This window comes from Poecilia reticulata, chromosome 1 (assembly GCF_904066995.2).
Source record: "Poecilia reticulata chromosome 1, P_reticulata-male-v2, whole genome shotgun sequence".
Classification (NCBI taxonomy): domain Eukaryota; kingdom Metazoa; phylum Chordata; class Actinopteri; order Cyprinodontiformes; family Poeciliidae; genus Poecilia; species Poecilia reticulata.
The window spans coordinates 30,716,040-30,735,713 of NC_088830.1; the positions used below are offsets into that span (position 1 = coordinate 30,716,040).

The 19,674-nt window shown below is 38.7% G+C and overlaps 1 protein-coding gene across 11 annotated transcripts in view; it reads left to right on the forward strand.

Moving 5' to 3' along the window:
* The window catches only part of gab1 (GRB2-associated binding protein 1), a 63,043-nt gene extending 44,057 nt beyond the window's left edge, over positions 1-18,986 (forward strand). For 4 of the 11 annotated variants that reach the window (XM_008419968.3, XM_081611199.1, XM_081611202.1 and 1 more), the window contains 10 exons: positions 1,191-1,410; positions 2,124-2,216; positions 3,238-3,926; positions 4,847-4,941; positions 6,353-6,653; positions 10,070-10,162; positions 11,420-11,513; positions 11,950-12,073; positions 16,417-16,545; positions 16,631-18,986. In XM_008419968.3, coding sequence (XP_008418190.2) covers positions 1,191-1,410; positions 2,124-2,216; positions 3,238-3,926; positions 4,847-4,941; positions 6,353-6,653; positions 10,070-10,162; positions 11,420-11,513; positions 11,950-12,073; positions 16,417-16,545; positions 16,631-16,789 — 1,997 coding nt within the window. In that variant the 3' untranslated portion in view covers positions 16,790-18,986. Of the gene's footprint in view, positions 1-1,190; positions 1,411-2,123; positions 2,217-3,237; positions 3,927-4,846; positions 4,942-6,352; positions 6,654-10,069; positions 10,163-11,419; positions 11,514-11,949; positions 12,074-15,048; positions 15,125-16,416; positions 16,546-16,630 lie in introns of those variants that run through there. The other 7 variants (XM_081611219.1, XM_081611183.1, XM_081611205.1 and 4 more) reach the window with 7 other exon arrangements.
* Positions 18,987-19,674: the final 688 nt, after the last annotated feature.

The window sequence follows — 19,674 nt, forward strand, 5'->3', positions numbered from 1 at the left end:
CTTTAACTCCATTACCTCCCTGAAGCCTTTAAGATATTGAAATTGTAAATCTGCGTCATTCTAATTATGTAGGAGCTACCAAAAGATTAAAATAAACAAATGATTCGATTAATTTTTTAAAACGTGCATCTAAAGACATGATGAAACTGAAACATTCAGATGTTTACATGTAAGAGGAAGGATTTTAAACTCTAAATACAGTCATAAATACAGTCAACTCATTTGAACTCTTTATCAAAAGAAAAAGGCATAACTCTGTTCCTATTGGAATGATGATAATCACCACAACATAATCCGTTTGAAATGGAAATGCTTTCTGTTACTGAATAATGCTCCTCTTCTGTATCCTAGCACTGAAATGCAAATGTGTAGAAACAAGAGTTTCCATTTAACAGGGATAGTTTACGAAAAATGTTTAACAAATTGGAGGTAATTTGTACATGGTGTTGCTGAATTATTTGGATAAATAAAACATTTTTCCTCATGACATCATTGCTTTACAATAAGCTTGTAAACAAATACCATTTCCACCGCTACTGTCTCAGCCTACTGACTCCTCTAGGGAGTTTTAAAAGTCATTAAATTTGACATTTTTATTTCTGGATATGTCGTTAATAATAATGTCATCAAGATGATGTAAAGAAATTGTATTTATATGAGTAACTGTAGTCCTCTCAGGCCTGTCTGCTGTGATAAAGCCTTTGGTAGCTCAGTTTTATGAGTGCAGGAGAAACCGATTAGGAATCAAGTGACCCAACTCTCCAGTTTGTTAGTTTTGCATTCAAACATGCCTGATGTTGATGGTCAGGCTCATAATTTTCCCGTTAAAACAACACGCCCTTTTACAAATAAAGCAAATATTTATTTGCTTTGTAGCATGTTGTAGACAGAATAATTTGGGATGCATTAACTATACAGTACGTGTTACGACCATGAAAATACAGAATTTTGCTGCGTACAGTCCTACTGCTAGTTTAGCAGAAGCATCTTTCTCCATTGACTTTTACATCCTTGGCATTAAATACACAATTTATTCATGCTGGCTTTTTTGTTGTTGTTGTTGTTGTTGTTGTTGTTGTCTCACTTACTGTTTGTGCCACAATAAATTTCACATTCTCTCAGATTGTTGTTCTGAATAAGATAAATTTCCAGCCATAGTTGACCACAGCCATCTTTCTTTTCTCCTGCAGATAATTCAAAAAATCTTCAGCCGTCAGGCGCTGTCGTGGACACCCCTCCGCACCAATCTATAGGTAACATGGTCGGCCCAACTTCGTCGTTGCTGGGCGTCGTCCCTCCTCCGTACCAGCCGGTCAGCGTGCGACACCTAGACTCTCAGTCCAGCTCAGAGGACCCGCAGGATTACCTGTGGCTCGCCAACTGTGAGAGCAAAAAGCCTGAAACCTACAGGTGACACCAATTGTCTAAATGATTGATTTTGATTTATTTCAAACAGGTTTTTAAAAACAAGAAAACAAGTAGACCGGTGGACAGAGAAAATATCAGCATACAGAAGAAACGTACAATTTCCACACTTCAATATGATTCTGAATTTTTTAAAATAATTGAAAATGTAATTTGAATGTGATTTACTTAAAATAAAAAATAATGTATTGCTGCTAAAATAACAGTGATTATTACAGTTGTAACAAGACCCTTCATACTTTTTAAGTATTTAGATTTTTAACACATAAACTAGAAGTATCAAATAAACTCCCACTATTTGATACTGTTATGCTTAACACCCACTTGTAGCTTGACGATAGTTGTTTTAAAACAATCTTACATAAATAAGAGTGATGATTGTGTTTTCTCTTTAACTTTTTGCTACATTTGTTGATCTTGTAAGCAACTGAAAATGTATTTGCCTTCTTTAAGTCAGACAAATAACCCTACACTTTTTCTGGCATCTCATTCAAGCACGGCGACAGTAAAGCGAAAACTTTTTGAAATTGTGAAGCTGTCCCTTGTCTTGTCTAGAATGTTTTTAAACTGGAACAAAAAATCTAGAAATTTGGAAAATATTAGAAATATATTTAAAAAAATCCATCCGAATTATTCCCTGTGAGGTTCACCTTGACCCTTTCTGTTTTCTAACTTCACTGCTGCTCTGGTGGTTGTAGCTCAGTGGACTGCCAGGCCCCACTGGAGGGCTATCAGGAATATTTGCTCCTGGAGGAGTGTGAGAGCAGGACTCTACCTCCACAGACTAGTGTGTGAGTGGCCAGAACCCGACTGGACCTGCCTGCCTGTGTGGAGTGCTGAACGCTTGTGAATCACAGGAATGCAAATCACTTTGTTCGTCACTCTAAATGTAAATGGGTGATATTAATGCTGGATTTGAGACGGATGGATTTTCTTATTGTGTTTTTATAACCCACTCTGAGATTAAAATGTTCTCAACGTGTTTTTGCCTGCATATTAAACTACCCAGGGTTTTTTCCTTTGCTTTTGTTCACGATGCACGAAAAAGCGTCGAGCGAGCGGCTGAAAAAGTCTTAAATTCATGAATGTAAAATTAAGGCCTTAAATTTTGTAAAGGAAGGACAAAATAAACATAGTTTTGACTTTTCATCAGGCAACGCCATCATCAGCCTTGAGTCACTTAATTCTGTGACAGAAGGCAGTTCAGGCTACCGCTAACTAGCTGCTAATATACTTTTAGCTAGTTAGCTTTTTCCCATCTGTCAAGTGCAAATTTACTGCCAGAATGGCAATTGATGTTTTCAACCAAAGTTTTGTTTCCATCTTGTTTATTATTTCTAAAGGGCCAGTATATGACAGACAAATGAATGAGAAGAGAATTTAGTGCTAATAAAAAATTACTTTTTATCTAAAATCTTTACCAGAGTAAAAAGTTTACCACAATACAAACAATACTAAAAAAGCAGAATGAAAATAAGGATTACTTCATCAGTGCCTTCATATGTGATCATCTATGAGCCAAAATTTGAAGTTTGTTGATAAAAAAGACTGATTTGTTCTTAATTTAAATTGTTAAAAGGAATGTCATTTCTGTTGTGATGAAATTTAATTTATAATGGTCTTAAGAATAGTTACATTTGAGTTGCAGAAACCCTGCTGTGTGATGCACAAAGTAATGCTAACATAATACAAGTTGCCAAAGTGGCTGATTAAATATAGCTTTGTCATTAACTGCCTGCCGGAGTGGTGTGGGGGTTTTCTGTGACTGTGTGGGTTTTCTGCTCCTCTAAGTGAAGTGTGTTCTGTTCTCAGAGCCCAGGCAGAATGCTCCAAGTCTACCTCTTCAGAGACGGACCTGAATGACAACCTCCCATCCCACCGCACGCCCCCATCCGCCACCTCCTTACCCAAACACACCTCGCACAACGGCTTCTTCCCGCAGCACCAGCCTCCAGCTTCCGCTCCTTCCTTCTACGACTCGCCTCCCTCGCGCGGCACCTCCACCTCGTCCGACGCTGGCATCTATCACCTCCCTCGCAGCTACTCGCAGGACACGGTGCTGCTCCCGAAGTCGGCCACCTCCCCGCCGGCCAACCCGGACGGCGGGGACGAATCTGGACTTTACGTCTTCAACATACCGATGAGGAAGACGTCATTCGTGGAGTCGCACATGCGCAATCTTTCCGTCAGCTACGACATCCCTCCCACGCCCGGCGCTAACTCCACCTACCAGGTCCCCCGCACGATGTCGACGTCGACGGGTGTCGGAGGCTCGGAGGGCGGGGGCGATGTCGTCCCCCCTCCCAGACCGCCCAAACCTTCACTCAGCTCCACCTCAGGGCTCCCGCCGCCCCCTGCTGAGCGCTCGCCTACGGACACCTACTGCGTGCCTCGCTCGGCCTCGGAGACGGACGGAAATTACTGCGTGCCGACGAGCGCCGGGAGCAAGGCTCTCCGCAGCAACACGATCGGCACCATGGACTGTTCACGGCTCCGCAAAGGTTTGTGCTCAAGGTCTTACAAAAAGTGTTTACAGGCCTTTTACACATTTAGATATTCAACAACCACAAAATTTGTAATATTTTACTGGGGTTTCAATGGGGATGCACCAATCCTCTTTTTTACTTTCAGTTGTTTTAGTAGTAAAGAAATAAAAATAAAAAAAAGTTCATCAAAATGGGTGATTGGGATTGGATATGGTAATGTTTTGTTATGAGCAACTGATGGAGAAAAGTTATTTATTTATTTTAAAGTAGAAGCAAATGAAAGGAACTTTGATTAAAACAGAGGAAACACATTTACCACTCAATGTTCCCCTAGTGGTGAAAAAAGTTAATGCTAAAATTAAATCCAATGTTGTTTCAGTAAAATCTTGTAAGAAACTTTGGTGAAAGCAGAAAAATATCCTGGATTAGTCAAGTTTTTGACTTTATGTAACTGGAGCTGCAAGCATGTTTTCTTACATGTGACTGAGCCAAGACATTATTTCCAAAATGATTCTCTTCTGTTTGTTTCCTTGTCTACCGACAAAGAAACCAAAGTAAATAAAAACTGCTTCCTTAAAAAAAGTATTCCCAGCAGGTGTGCCAGTAACTATGACAGTGGTGAGTCTGTTAATAATAAATAACAAAGATTTTCTTCTCACTAAATGCGATACTAAAATTTTCAATGAGATTTCCTGCTGCGATAAAATGGTGTTTATGGATTTTTACACATCTTCACCTTTGGAAACCATAAATTCAGACACCACTTGAAATGTTTGTTCACTTCTTCACTTACTGTAACCATTATTTGAAGCTGGAACTCTTGATTGTCTTTTAAGCATTTCCTTACTTAAAAACATGAATGAGAATGCTAATACTGTGTTTAGCATCTTGGCAGATTAGTAATAAAGCACATGTTTTACCCTTTTTTTTAACAGATTTTGGATCACAGGACTTCTATGACATTCCCAGATCATTCTCCTCAGACAAAAGCTGTTCGTTTGACTTCAATGAAAGCTTCAACAGCTACTTTGTAAGTGTTTCTCATAGAGATATTAGTTTATTCGACTATTATAGAAAACAAAGGTTGTGGCTTACAGCAAAGCATTCAAGGCTCCACATTTCATTGTCCTACATCAGCTTACATAACATTTTCTCCACATTGTCCAAGCAACACAAAGAAACCATCATTCTCCTTCCACCTTTGTGAAATAGATGTCTTCAATACTGCTGAAAAATCACCACATCCTACACATCTTAGCGCAAAAACGTTTTAACAAAAAACTTTAGTTTTTTCAACATTGCATTGTTTCCATAAACCAATTTGATTTTTGTTATTTCAGTTTGTACAATGTTATGGTTAATGGAAAGACAGTTGGAGTAATGTGGCTTGAATCCTCTGCGCCTAAAGCTAGAAAGGTCAATTTTGTTTTCATCAGTCCATAAGGCGATGCACCTTTTTTCTTTAGGCCAGTTAATGTCCGCCATGACAAGCTTTAACATCAGCATTTTTTTTTAAAAATGTGACTTTGTGGGATTCTTCTAATTGTTTCAGGACTCACAGGTAACTGTAGATCTTCTTTTATCACCTGGAGCTGATCATCGGCTAAGTATTTGCCGTTTTGGCTCTTCTTTGATCCCCGGGTTTTCTGTTTCCATCAACATCCTTCTGGCTTTGGTTTCCATCCTAAAGCATTTCCGATCATTTTTCCAAGCAGTTGATCATTTTCACCGTTTTTTTTTTGTTTGTTTTGTTTTCCCCAATGTTTTGATCACATTGTTCTGTTCTTCTGAATAATATCTGGAGCAAACCATTTTCAGAGGAAATCAAACTGTTTGAGTCCTTTAATTCACGTGTGGGCGTCACAATTTAAACAAAAATTATTCAATCACACACAATCAGGAGAAAGCATGTTGGATCTGTTAGTTTTCTACCTTACAGATAGTAAATATTTGCTTGGTAGAAATATAATTCCTACTAAAGACAGTGACTGGTCTGATTGGTTGAACACAACTCTATAAATCTCTGAAAGAATCATCCAATAAAGCTCTTATTTTATAATCACAGAGTAGGCCTGTCACAATACATTTTGCTGGACGATAAATTGTCACAGAAGTTATTGTGATAAATGATAATATTGTTCTTTTGAGACCATTTTCATGTAATCAAATGGCAATGGCAGAATAATGCAAGAACACTCAAACAATAAACTTTAAATTTAACACTGGAATAACACTGGAACTGGAAGACGTTTTAAGTATCCAAAATAAATAAACAAACCAACAGAAACAACAAATAAAACTGATTTGTTGCTTATTGCGACAGGCCTACACAGAGGTAGCAGGGTCTCTGAGCCGGTTTCTGATTGCTCTGACTCAAGCTGTGAACCAGTCGTAGAAACACATCTTTGTCTCAAAAGCCACATCTGTTCTCCGCTCCTCAGAAGAGCAAAGGGATGATGCCGCTGAGCAGCCACTCTATGGAGGAGGTGGAGCAGAACTACGTCCCCATGAGCGCCAACTCGCCGTCGCATCACCACTCGGGCAGTTTGTCCGAGCCGATGCACGATACGAACTATGTCCCCATGACTCCCAGCACCATGGAGTTCTCCTCGCTGGGAAAGCAGGTTCCCCCGCCCGCCCACATGGGCTTCCGCTCCAGCCCGAAGACCCCGCCCCGCCGGCCGGTGCCCACCGAGTGCCAGCCCCCACCTGTAGACCGAAACCTCAAGCCTGATCGTAAAGGTGAGACCTCAGCCTGTGTGCATGCAGTCGTAGTTGTGATTTCGTCTGGATGTTGTTGCTTCATAGAGCTGTTTATCAAACTAACACTACAGCTGGTAATGCTTTGTGTCACATTCAGCTGCTGGTTCATGGTCACAGAACTGTCTAAATAATAGAGATGCACCAATCCGATATTCTGTATACGTATCTGTACCGATATTAGAGATGAGGTCTAGATCAGGTATCGGTGACGATGTCCCCGATCCGCAAGGGCAGATCTATTCAGTCTAACTCTATGCTTTGTGCTGTGGGCGACGTTATGATTTATTATTTATTTTGCATTGTATTTATAATTCATAATTGCATTTTATCAACCATTTTAAGAGGTTTGTTGCAGTTTATTTTTACAAGTTTGACCAAGGCAGCCAACCTGTTTTTGTCAGTTTCTGTTTCTTTATTATTTATTTTTTATTTGCGCTGACTGAACAAATTGAAGTTGTTTCTAGATGTTTGGCCAAGCTTGCAAAGCGATTGATTTATTTTAGTGTGCAGAGTTATCAAATAATTTTGTAATTCAGTCTGTGTCTTAAAAAAAGCGTTTTAAGTGAATTCGGCAGTGCTTTTCTGTATCGGATCAGTATCGGCTGATATTAAACCTCAGATATCGGTATCTGAAGTGAAAAAAAGTGGATCGGTGCATCCCTACTTCTAACTTTCACATTAAAAGTCATCTTTGCTCTGCAGATGTCGTTGGTAGGAAGAGAAATGCCTCACTTTGTGTGTCTGGTTTATTAAATATCAACTTCTTCTTCTGCATGCATGTCCCCAAGCAGGCTGCTGAATTACTTTTCTGCTAGCCACATCTTTTTAATAAAGTTTTAACCCCTTGTCAAAAGCTCAATGCACTCAAGCTTCTGAGAGACCCTGCGAGGCGCTTCTTAGAAGGCTTGTCATAATGCCACGGAGCGACCAAAGACTGGAGAGATCACCTCCATCCTCTTTTGTTCTCTTCATTTCAATGGAGTCCTTTGATTAGACCTGATAGCGAAGGGAATTCTGACTCTGGGAGCAGCGAAGGAGAGAGCAGTGACGGGAAGAAGATACAAAGTGTATTGAAGACTGACAAAGAACACCACACAGGCCTAATCAAAAGCCATGGCTGTAATTGTCACAGCTGAAAATTAGGCTGGTTCATGCCAGCTAACGCTTCCCAATTAGGAGTTTTTCCTTTCTTATGCTCTTTGAACCAGACAGCCCAACACTTCACTGGGGATGTGACAAGGTAAAGTCATTATGTAAGAAAAGTCTTTTATGCTCCAGATAATTTAATGCTTCAGCTCTGCAGCTGTGAGATGATCAGATTTTACTGAAAACATAACTTTTACATTTCTTTAAAGCATCAAACATGGTCAGTATTTTATGATAAAATTGTTGCTACTTTATTTTGCTACCGACATATTGGATAAATCCTTAAATGTGCAAAGCACATTATCAACGTATGTACATGTACCTTTTTATTATACATGCACATATAAAAACTAGCATTTAAAAAGTAACATTTCTCAATGAGAGGTTAAAAGGAGACATTATTTCAGTATTTCTTTGTGTAAAAAACGCAAAAATAAAGTTTACTGGAAAACTTTCTTTAAAAAATCTGTTATAATTGAACATATTAAGTTTTCCATTACTGTGCACATCTGTAATAGAAAAATACAAAATAGGTAATGAATAGTTGCATCTGATTAGAAATGGCACAGATAAAATAAATAACATTATAATGCACATAATAGTATGTTCAACTCTTTCAAACAGAGTAGGATCAATTGTTACATTGTGATATTTCTGTGGTGTTTTTACTCAACATCACACAGAGAGAAACTCATACTGACCCATGCTTATTAGCAATCCACTTCCTGTTTTCCCAGGTTATAATTATGACGTGACTCAGTAATGTTTTTCTGAGCCACTCCTCAAAACTGGAAAAACTGGAGAGCATGGCATTATAGAAGCAGATATTTGTTGCTCTTCCAAATATGTCCGTTTCTACAGTAAGAGCTGAAACCAAAAATCAACAAAAACCCACATTTATGTTGTCCCAGTGCAGTGGAGAGGATTTTGAAAAGAGGTTAAACATTCGTGTTTACAGCACTTTCAGATATTATTTTCATATGTTAATGTATACATGGCTGCAACTAATAATTATTTTAGTGATTTTAGTGACCTATCGACTATTTTGACGATTAAGATCAGATAAAATATTTACACATTTTGCAGATTTTTCATTTAACCACTTAAAGAATCTTAGATAAACATTAAATGATGCAAATGATTTAATTCCTTTTCTAAATGGGCAATAAAATGTTTATTTTCAGCATATCATTCCTTTAATGAACGCTTTTTGAAAATGTGAAAAGCTCAGCCCTTCTGCTCGTCTTAGCATCAGCATGGTGAAGGGCAAAAGGAGATTACTTGAAGATTTTATTTAACAGAATTTGAACCAGGTGAAGATGAAACTTTGCCACTAACGTTTTGGGTTGAACATTTATTTACAAACTTGTTTTTAATTTAATCTTAAATCCAAATGTATATATTTTTGTACAGTTTTCTATTTCTATTGCTCTGAATACCTTTTTCTTCCAGCAAGTGGCTTTTTTTTGAGACATTATACTCTAGTTATCGATTAATCGATGACTAAATTAGTTGTTCATTTCAACAATCGATTAATTAATCGTTTCAGCTATAAATATATTCATATTAGACACAAGGCTAAAGCAAGTTAACTGATGCATTTATTCGGGCATTGAGCATAAAAATATCAGCTTAAAGTCTTACTGGTTATTATAATTTTATTATCAGCCATGATAAATAGTTTTTCTGTCTAAATATCACCACCTGTTAGCTTTATTTTATCCTCCTTTCTCCAAGGATTCAACAGGAATTCAGTGCCAGCGTTATTTCTGTGTAATTCCATCAAAAATATTTGAAACTGACGCTCTGTTTAAATCACCCCGCCCTTCCAGAAACGTCCTGCTCGGTGTGTTGAAGTGAAATCCTCCTAGTTTCCTAACATTGCACTTCGCCCTGCTGCAGATCTGTGTGTTGTTCCTCTCAACGTGACCCGATTTTCTCCGTGTACTCGTCCACACAGCCAATCGTGCATGCACAGCTGTGATGTCAGCCTTTGTGTGGGAAGCCGTGCTGCATGGAGTGAGTTGCATGTTGGGTAGTTTGGTCCCGCTGTTGTCATGACAATCGCTCTCTTGATTTGTGCTGCTGGAAAATAAATAAATAAGTGGTTGTGAGTGAGGGCGACGCTTCACTGTGCAGCAAAGTTATGTCTTTTGTTTTGCATGGCAGAGCAATTCTTACTTCAGGGCTTAATTGTTGTGATCACCCCCTTTTTTATATAATGAGCAAAGTCTTCTTTCACCAATCAGGTCAGAGTCCTAAAATAATAAGAGCAAAGGTTGTCGGTTTAGAGCGAACCGACTCTCAAACCGTAGGTGAATTCCCGAGGGGACGACGCAAGGGTACGTACACCCCATCGAACTGTTTCTGTGTGTCTGAAACTTCTCTGACCTCTGCATACACTTCATCCATCTGCATGCTTTTAGAGTTAAGCTGTGGGATCTTTCCTCTTATCCTGTAGGGGTTTGATTCAAAGAAATGTAACTTTGATTGAACTAATCCAGTCTAACTTAAACTGTTTGCAGAATATTCTTGGAATGTGGTTTTTATTCACTTTGGATTTCATGTGCTCCACAAAATACTCCCTAACATCACTTGTTAGCACAATCAAATACTAACATTTAATTTTTTCTTCTTTTTTTTTACATTTTTATTGACACAAAACACATTAACAGACAACATTCAGATTTTTATTGGTACTAAAACACATGCATGTTTTTGGAAAATAACAGAGAGCTCTGCAGGAGGAAATTGAACAAAGATATGATCTTAGAGAGGAAGCCATGCATGGGCCATCTTTTTCACTCTCATGCTTTTATATACATGGTTTCTATTTCAGGATAAGAGAGTGAGAGTAAAAATGTTATGATCTGACCATAACATCTGATTTACTTTAAGATTATTTAATCAGATTTACAAAAATATTCTAATGTGCAAATTGTAGTAAAAGGAAATGAATGATAAAATAAAAAATAAAAAAATTAAACAGAAGAAACAAATGAGACATTAGAACAACAAAGTTTGAGTACAAACAAGAGGTCTCACTTTGACATAAGTTGTAGGTCTGTGTCTGGTTTATTTTTGGTTATGTTTGTACTTCATGGAGTTATTCGCACTGGGTCAAGTTTACAGAAACTTTACTGCAAGAGTAGCGATACTTTACAATATTTCTCAAGTAAATATGATTATATGGCGCTTTAAGGTACTCCTGAAAGTACTTCTTTAAAGAAAAAAAAGTTACTCAAGTAAATGTTACTGCTTACATTTACCCTCTACAAAGCTAATTCTAATGTATTGTAGTTTGGCATTTCTTTTTTATGACGAAAAAAACGAGTAAAGCTAATCTTTTAACGAATATGTATGCAATATTTCATACATTTATACTGTGATGCGGATTGCAAACAGATATATTGCACCTCTCCTCTAATTAAAAGGTTCTTCAACAAAGCTTTAGTTTAAGGGGGTTTACTATGATACGTTTTACATTCCTCCACTATTTTATTCCCATTCCTGGTGTGGGAAACTGTTACCATAGCGATAATTTGTTTTCTGGATTGACGAGGAGCAGGGACTGACAGGCGTGCATTTGTTTGGTTTAGGAAGACCTGCACCGTTAGAGATCAAACCACTACCAGAATGGGAGGAGCCCTGCACACCTGTCCGCTCACCTGTAACACGCTCATTTGCTAGAGAGTAAGTATCTGAAATGTTTGACATTTTGCTTTTGTTTGTTTTTTTCACATAGTATTACATTTTGCTAACACCAAAGGGCATTTTCTCACTGCTCTGCTCTCCTCTGGGCCACTCTAACACCAAAACTTTAAGAAAACACTTTGTCCATCTTACTTTTTATGCTGCAAACACAGAATCCAGCTTCCATGAGTTAAACAGGGTCTGGTGAGAATGTGCCCTTTTATTTTAGTGGATCACTGAAGAAGTAAACTCTAACACTTCATGCATTACTGTAGTTACTGTTTGACCAAAGTAGCGCTGCTCAGACAAGCAGGATCGTGGATCTGCCTCCAAGCTGCTTCTCATTGAAGTCAGTCAGAGACGAGGTCTTCTTCTGTGCTTTTATTTGGTGCATTTGCTTCGAAGTTGGTGTGTAAACATTGTGAATGCTGCCCAGTCTCTCTAGGTTTCCAATGCCGGCGAGACCCTCGTCAGTGCATAGCACGGCCTCCAGCACTGACTCCGAGGACATTGCAGAGAATTATGTAGAAATGGACCCTAATTTACCCACAGACGAACCAGTATGTAACACACATCTATTCTCTGAATCAAAAAACATGCATTAGAAGTTAAAAATAAACTTTCATTTTAAAATCCGCAGAAAATTTAGCTTTTTATTGTTTATATAAAGAATAAACATAAAATGATGAGCCCTGCAGACATTTTTTTACACCTGCATCATTAAAGCAGCAGGAATTTTAGCAAGACTTTGAGAATGAATTGCTATGTTGAAATATTTATAGAAAACATTAAGAAGCGTTTTCTCCCAGATGGTAACAGTGACTCCTGCAGACGGACTCCTCACCGCCTTGACTCTTTCCTTTGCAGTGTCCTTTTGCTCTCTTTTTCCTTCTTTTACTTTTACAGATATTTTCAGTTTTATTGTGCAATTATAAAGCAAAATGAAACCAAATATTAAATAATTCTAAAATATTCGGGAACTATACACACTGCCTTGCAGCAGTAACCAACTTTTCAATATTTCCAGAATATGTTGCATTACACCAACAAACTTATTTCATTTGGATTTTATGTGGAAGACCAACGCAAAGTAGCACAACAAAGTGAAAAATGATAAATAGGTTTTAATGTTTTTTGTTGTTGTTTTTAGAAACGGAAATCTAAAAATTGTGGCATGCATTTGTTTTCAAACCCTCCAAGTCAATAACCTCCAGAGCCATACAACAGAAAGCTCTTATCGAAGTCGTAGCTGAGTTATTGGTGTACATCTCGACCAATTTAGCAAATGTAGCTTAAGTTCAATCAGATCTGATTTTTTTTTGTCTTGACACAGATTCTCATTTTGATTCAAGTTCAGAGTTTGAAGAGGCCTTTCTTTTTTTTTTTTTTGCGTATTTTTCTGTGGAAATTATTTGAGAATATTTCACATGCTTTTGCAGAGCTTATCTAAAATATTCTTAAGAAAAGAGAGCTGAGGAAGCTTACTTACAGAATGCTACCTGACACATTACTAGCTGACTTTTCCAGAGCAGCCAATCCATGAGCGACATTAATTTGTAAAAGAAATTACAACCGTGCATCATTGTCTTGTTTATCTCACAATTATTCACTATGTTGGTTATAAACTCCCTGTAAAAGATTAAAGTTTGTGGTTTCAAAATGTGGAAAGCTTTTACGAAAAGAAGCACTTTTTAAACGCTCTACAGTCATGGCCAAAAGTTTTGAAAATGACACAAATATTATATTTTCACATGATCTGCTGCCCTCTGGTTTTTATGTGTGTATGTCAGATGTTTTCATCACATACAGAAATACAATTGCAATCATGAGTAACAAAAGCTTTTATTGACATAATGAGTTAATGCAGCAAGTCAATATTTGCAGTGTTGACCCCTCTTCTTCAGGACTTCTGCAATTCTCTCTGGCATGCTCTCCATCAACTTCTGGACCAAATCCTGACTGACGGCAGTCCATTCTTGCACAATCAATGCTTGCATTTTGTCAGAATTCCTAGGTTTTTGTTTGTCCACCCGTCTCTTGATGATTGACCACAAGTTTTCAATGGGATTAAGATTTGGGGAGTTTTCAGGCCATGGACCCAAAATCTCTATGTTTTGTTACCTGAGCCAGTTAGTTATCACCTTTGCTTTATGGCCAGGTGCTCCATCATGCTGGAAAAGGCATTGTTCATCACCAAACTGCTCTGGGACGGTTGGGAGAAGTTGCTCTGGAGGACATTCTGGTACCATTCTTTATTCATGGCTGTGTTTTTAGGCCAGACTGTGAGAGAGCCGACTCCCTTGGCTGAGAAGCAACCCCACACATGAATGGTTTCAGGATGCTTTACAGTTGGCATGAGACAAGACTGGTGGTAGTGCTCACCTCGTCATCTCCCAACAAGCTGTTTTCCAGATGTCCCAAACAATCAGAAAGGGGATTCATCAGAGAAAATGACTTTACCCCAGTCCTCAGCAGTCCACTCCCTGTACCTTTTGCAGAATATCAGTCTGTCCCTGATGTTTTTCCTGGAGAGAAGTGGCTTCTTTGCTGCCCTCCTAGAGACCAGGCCTTGCTCCAAGAGTCTCTGCGTCACAGTGCGTGCAGATGCACCCTCACCTGCCTGCTGCCATTCCTGAGCAAGCTCTGCACTGCTGGTAGCCCTATCCCGCAGCTGAAACACTTTTAAGAGATGGTCCTGGCGCTTGCTGGTCTTTCTTGGGCGCCCTGGAGCCTTTTTGGCAAAAATGGAGCCTCTTTCCTTGAAGTTCTTGATGATGCGATAGATTGTTGACTGAGGTGCAATCTTTCTAGCTTCCCTGTTAGGCCATTTTTGTGCAGTGCAATGATGACTGCACGTGTTTCTTTAGAGATAACCATGGTTCACAGAAGAGAAACAATGATGCCAAGCACCAGCCTCTTTTTAACGTGTCCAGTGGTGTCATTCTTACTTAATCATGACAGATTGATCTCCAGCCCTGTCCTCATCAACACCCACACCTGTGTTGATGGAGCAATCACTGAAATGATGTTAGCTGGTCCTTTTAAGGCTGCTCTGAAGTTGAAATGTGTTTTGGGGGGTAAAGTTCATTTTCTAGGCAAATATTGACTTTGCAATTAATTGCTGTTAAGCTGATCACTCTTTATAACATTCTGGAGTTTATGCAAATTGCCATTATAAAAACTGAAACAGTAGACTTTGTAAAACTTAACATTTGAATCATTCTCAAAACTTTTGGCCATGACTGTAGAGGCGGCTCACCACGCCTTAACATTACTGTTTTGATTTTTGCTTTGCTATTCTCAGCCATTTCTTTGCTGTTAACATTTTTTTACTTGCTTTGATACCGTTTGCTGTCTTGTTGATCGTTCTTCACTCAATTCATTTCCTCTTTTCTCTAGTTTCCCACTTCCTCAGCTTCCTCCGGCTCCTGCTTCATTCATTTTCTTTATCCTGCATTTTTGGTCTTAACCATCTGCTTTTCTTTTTTTTTTCCCTTCATTCTTTGCTACTTCCACCCCTTCTTGCGTTCTGTAGAGAGGAGTCCTTCTACTGCACAGTCCCCATCACCCCTGTAAAGAGGGAGGTGGAGGAACTTGACACCATAGAGGAGGTGAGCAGGGTTAGACATGAATGACTTGCCCTGTCAGAACACCAGAGGTTTTTTTGGGGGCTTTTCAGGTGTTGCAATCAGATCACAAAGTAACCTGCACAGATTTAGCCGTGCTGTCGTCACTTTCCAGTCAATGTGGCCAGGACACTGAGGAGTTTGGGGGAATTTTGTAAGGGTTTTTAGATATTTTCCACCACTTTCTTTAATAGTTATGTTCTAGTTTTGTCTCGTCCTAGATCTAATGTTTCCACCGTACTTGTAGTGCAGAATTAACGCTACCTTTAGACCCAACATGCATTTGAGTTGTCACAAAACCACAATTCTTTTTTGTTATCAGTATAATTGCACTGATAAAAAGACACATCAAAATTTTTTTCTCACTTTCTGAAGTTAAATCCAAACAAACTTTTTTTGCTTTAGGTTAGATAGAATTATCAAAATAATTTCTATTTGCTAAATGTCAGGAAACTTTTTTTCCACCTAAAACATTAATTTGCATGTGTAACAGGGAACCTGGGTATTTTTAATTTTGCAAAGTCCTGGAAAATCTAGACCTTCCTGCTGGATCTTGAAGGTGGGGCATTAAAAGGGACCAATTATGCAAAATTCACATTTTGAAAGTTTTTGTACTTCCATTTTGGTCTCTAAGTCTAAAACTTAAAAATTAAATATTTTTTAAATTTAAAAAATGTAAAACATTAAAAAAAACATTTTTTTTAGGCCAAGCTCTTAAAAAAATGTGATATAAATAAACGGTTACAATTCAGAAACTACTTTTCAGAGTTGTACAGTTTTATATCTGCGCATCTGTTTGCAGCCATTTTCACGTGCGAGTTTAAATGTCAAGTTGGCCAGCAGCAGCTTATTTGGATTTAAAGTGACAAGACACCCTAAAACAACTTATTCTGAAAGGAGCTCAAAATAGGCAGAACTAAAATCTCATCATCTAAAAATGAATGACATGTAATGAACATGCTTGGTGTAGCTCATGGACCTATTCTAACGTGTTTAAAGAAACATAATGGGTCGCCTTTAACACTGGTGTACGGTTTTCATCCAGTGTGAAGGTCTTGCTAAATGTTTCTTGCTAATTTATTTAAATTGTGTCTTGATAAATCAGAACACCTTAAAAGTGAACAAACTGGCAACTTTGGTTTTGCACCAGTGATGTTTTGTTAAATGGAATGAATCCTAAAGAATTATGGGTTTTGTGACAACACATTAGTTCATTTGGATTTGAGCTTTTGCTTTGTTTGGCGAGCACAAAACCAAACTTGTCCTGGCTCACGCAGATGATGAAGATGGCAGCACCATTGCCTGTGGACGGTGGGAGTAGCCCCATGGTGAAGCCCAAAGGAGACAAACAGGTGGAGTACTTGGATTTGGATCTTGAATCTGGCAAGTCTACCCCACCTCGGAAGGTAGGAGCAGCGCACCACCACGTTGGTTTTTTACGTTTTAGGAGCTTACATGTGTTTATTTTCGGACCGCTTTGTGTTTTCCCAGATGAAAAACAATGGAACCGGCATTTCTGCGTCAGACGAGCGTGTTGACTACGTGGTTGTGGACCAACAACGAACACAAGCCCTGAAGAGCACCAGGGAGGCATGGAGTGAAGACCGCGTGTTCACAGAGACGGATACCCTCTCCAAAGCACCCAAATGAGCCCGTTGATTCCAGACCACCAACCCACCTTCTGGACCTCCAGGCTGCCGGGCCTGGGAGGCTTTCCACAGAACGAGAGCCGCTGGCTCATCAGGCGCAGCAGAACGCGTGTCCGTCTGGACACGCGATACGGGCCACAAATAAGCTTTATGCCGCATGAAAGCAGGCGTATAAACTGAACTTGCCTTTCTGGGGTTTGACTTAAACAGACTATGAACTTTAAACATTCACTGCCTTCGATGAGGATTAAGGGCTGTTTTTCCACTCGTCTGTCCCGACACCTGCAGGCTAATCCAGAGTTAACATTTCCTTTTGTTGTAAAGCTGTTGGGCGTTGCTTTGAGGTGTAAATGAAATCCCACGACAACATAATCACGACTCCTTGCGAATGCAACTGTACTAAATAGCAGCGCAGGTTTAACAGTGTTGAATTTTCAGTTTCTGGTGTTTTTATCTGGGGGAGGTTTTATTCCACGCTATTTTTACTTTTTTTATGTACGCCAAATGTAGCGCCTTGCAAAAATATTCACACCCGGAGAACTTTTCCACATCCCGTCAGGCTAAACCACAAACTTGAAAGTATTTTTATTGAGTTTTTATGTGGTAAACCAAGACAAATTGGTGCGTAATTGTGGAGCGGAAAGACAACGAGCTTTTGATCTCTGCTGTCTCCTTTTCAGCCTGTGAGTTTTGGAGGCTGGCTGTGTTTTGGTAGTTTTGCAGCTGCGCCGTTATTAGTAGGAGCATTGAATAATGCTTATTAATGGGAAGTTACGCTATTACCTAAACCTGATGTTCTCTAATAAACATCTTTAAATACGAATTTAGTTTTTCCTGATGGCAAGTCGTTGCTCCCGATGTATCATGTACAGGAAATTGAGTGAGTTGAGGTTCTCAGTTTGATTCTCATTCCTTCGAGTAAATTGTTTGCCAAGTCAGTGTGCACGCAGCTGTGTCGTGAAGGGAAGTCCTGAAAGTGTGGAGTACAAATGCACTCCACACTTTTCAGATTTTTTTGTCTAAAAATATTTTTGAAAACCACGTTCCGCTTCACAATTATGCATTACATCGTTGCAGACTGTTATATAAAATTCCAGTAAAATATCCTGCAATCTGTTGTTGCAATCTGACAAAATGTGAAAAGATTTAGACGTCTGGATGTTTGTGCGAAGCGTCGTAGATCAGATCAGCCTCACGTCGACTCAAAGCAGGATCCAGAGTCGATGCGTTAAACCCGGATCCCGTATGATGGACCGATTCTTGGAATTCAAAGGCAGTCGAACATAACCAAGTGCTAAAAGTTTCAATCACTGAATCCGATCAGATTTCCATTTGTTCCGGAAGTGGGAATGTTTCAGTCTGTTTCTGGAAGTGAAAAGCTGTACAGAAGTGTTTTGTGTATATAAACAGGTAAAAAAAAGTGTCCTTTTTATTTGTATGAAATCTCCACCGTGTTTTTGACTCGAAGGTATACGGATTCTGCAGGGTGGAATTCTTTACCGGTCTTCGATGGTTTTCAGGATTGTGATTTAATGAATGACTGAGATTTAAAAAAGTGTGACTAGTTTTCTATAAGTTATGCAAAGGCATTACAGCGGGGTCACACAGAGAAAATCAGGTACTTTTTTTTATATATATATAAATGTACACTAATACAACTTTCCTTCTCTAATTTATTTCTGGAGTAATTTCATCGCGTCGACGTCATGACCGGTTTTTGCTCAGTATTCTTGATTCAAATGGAGGAACATTAGCTGGAGTTTAGTTTGACATCCGCTGAGAAACTAGAGTCAGAAATCCATTTCTCCGTTCTCTTCTGCTCATCTTTCTCCTCATGAGTTTAATTTATTTTAAACTGAACTGGCACAAAGTTTTGAGAAATTGACTTCCTCGACTAGTTGGCTCTAAAGCACTAAGGCAGCTGAAATATTCTGCCTCCATGCGTCTGGCTTTACCAAGCCCATCGTCTCTCCCAAGCATGTTGCTCCCATACGATCAAACCGTTGCTGTAAATAGTTTGCCATCAGCTGTATTAACACATATCTCTTAAAAGACCTACAGAGTCATTTTCTTTTGACTTCCGTCTTTCCGTGTTGCAGGTTCTTTGTGATACAGGCTGCAGAACTGATGATGTTTTCTAACGAATCTCAAGTGAAAATTTAAATTTGAAAACTGAACTAATAAAAACCAACATCTTATCCCTGGTTTGTCTTTTGTTTTGTAGCACAGCGTTCAGTAAACATTAAATCTCTGCTTACTTTTCCTACTTTAATGTGATGGACCAACAGAGCAGTGCATACAGTTGTGCATAAATTAAACAAAACTTTTTTCTTCTTACTGTCTGAAGTCAGACTGATAAACCACAATTATTTCTATTGGTGAAATGCCACAATAATGAGAAAATATCAGATTTATTAATGCCTTAAGAATCAAAAGTTTACATCCATTGCCTCAGTATTTGCTAGCATTGCCTTTGAACTTTGACCCACTGTGTTGCCCGAGCTTTTACTTCCTGGCTGATGTCTTTAGATGTTAATATTTCCACATAATCTTTCATCATGACATCTATTTTGTGAAGTGCACCAGATCCTCCTGCAGCAAAACAGTCCCAGTTGAGATAGTTTAAATAGTAATTGTTAATCTAATTGTTGTTTTTTTTTTTGCTTTATAGAAATGAAAATCTGAAAAGACCCTCGCCCAATATTTTGATACCTTCACTAATGACATATTAGTGAAAGTATCAATATGTAGCAAGGAAATAAACCTTAATTTCTTCAATGTCATGCTGAGTTATGTTAAAAGGGTGATTTCATGTTTTTTTAATGTAAGTGGGATTTACTGCTGCTGCTTTAGTTGTCAATGATTATTTATATGTAGAGAAAATGA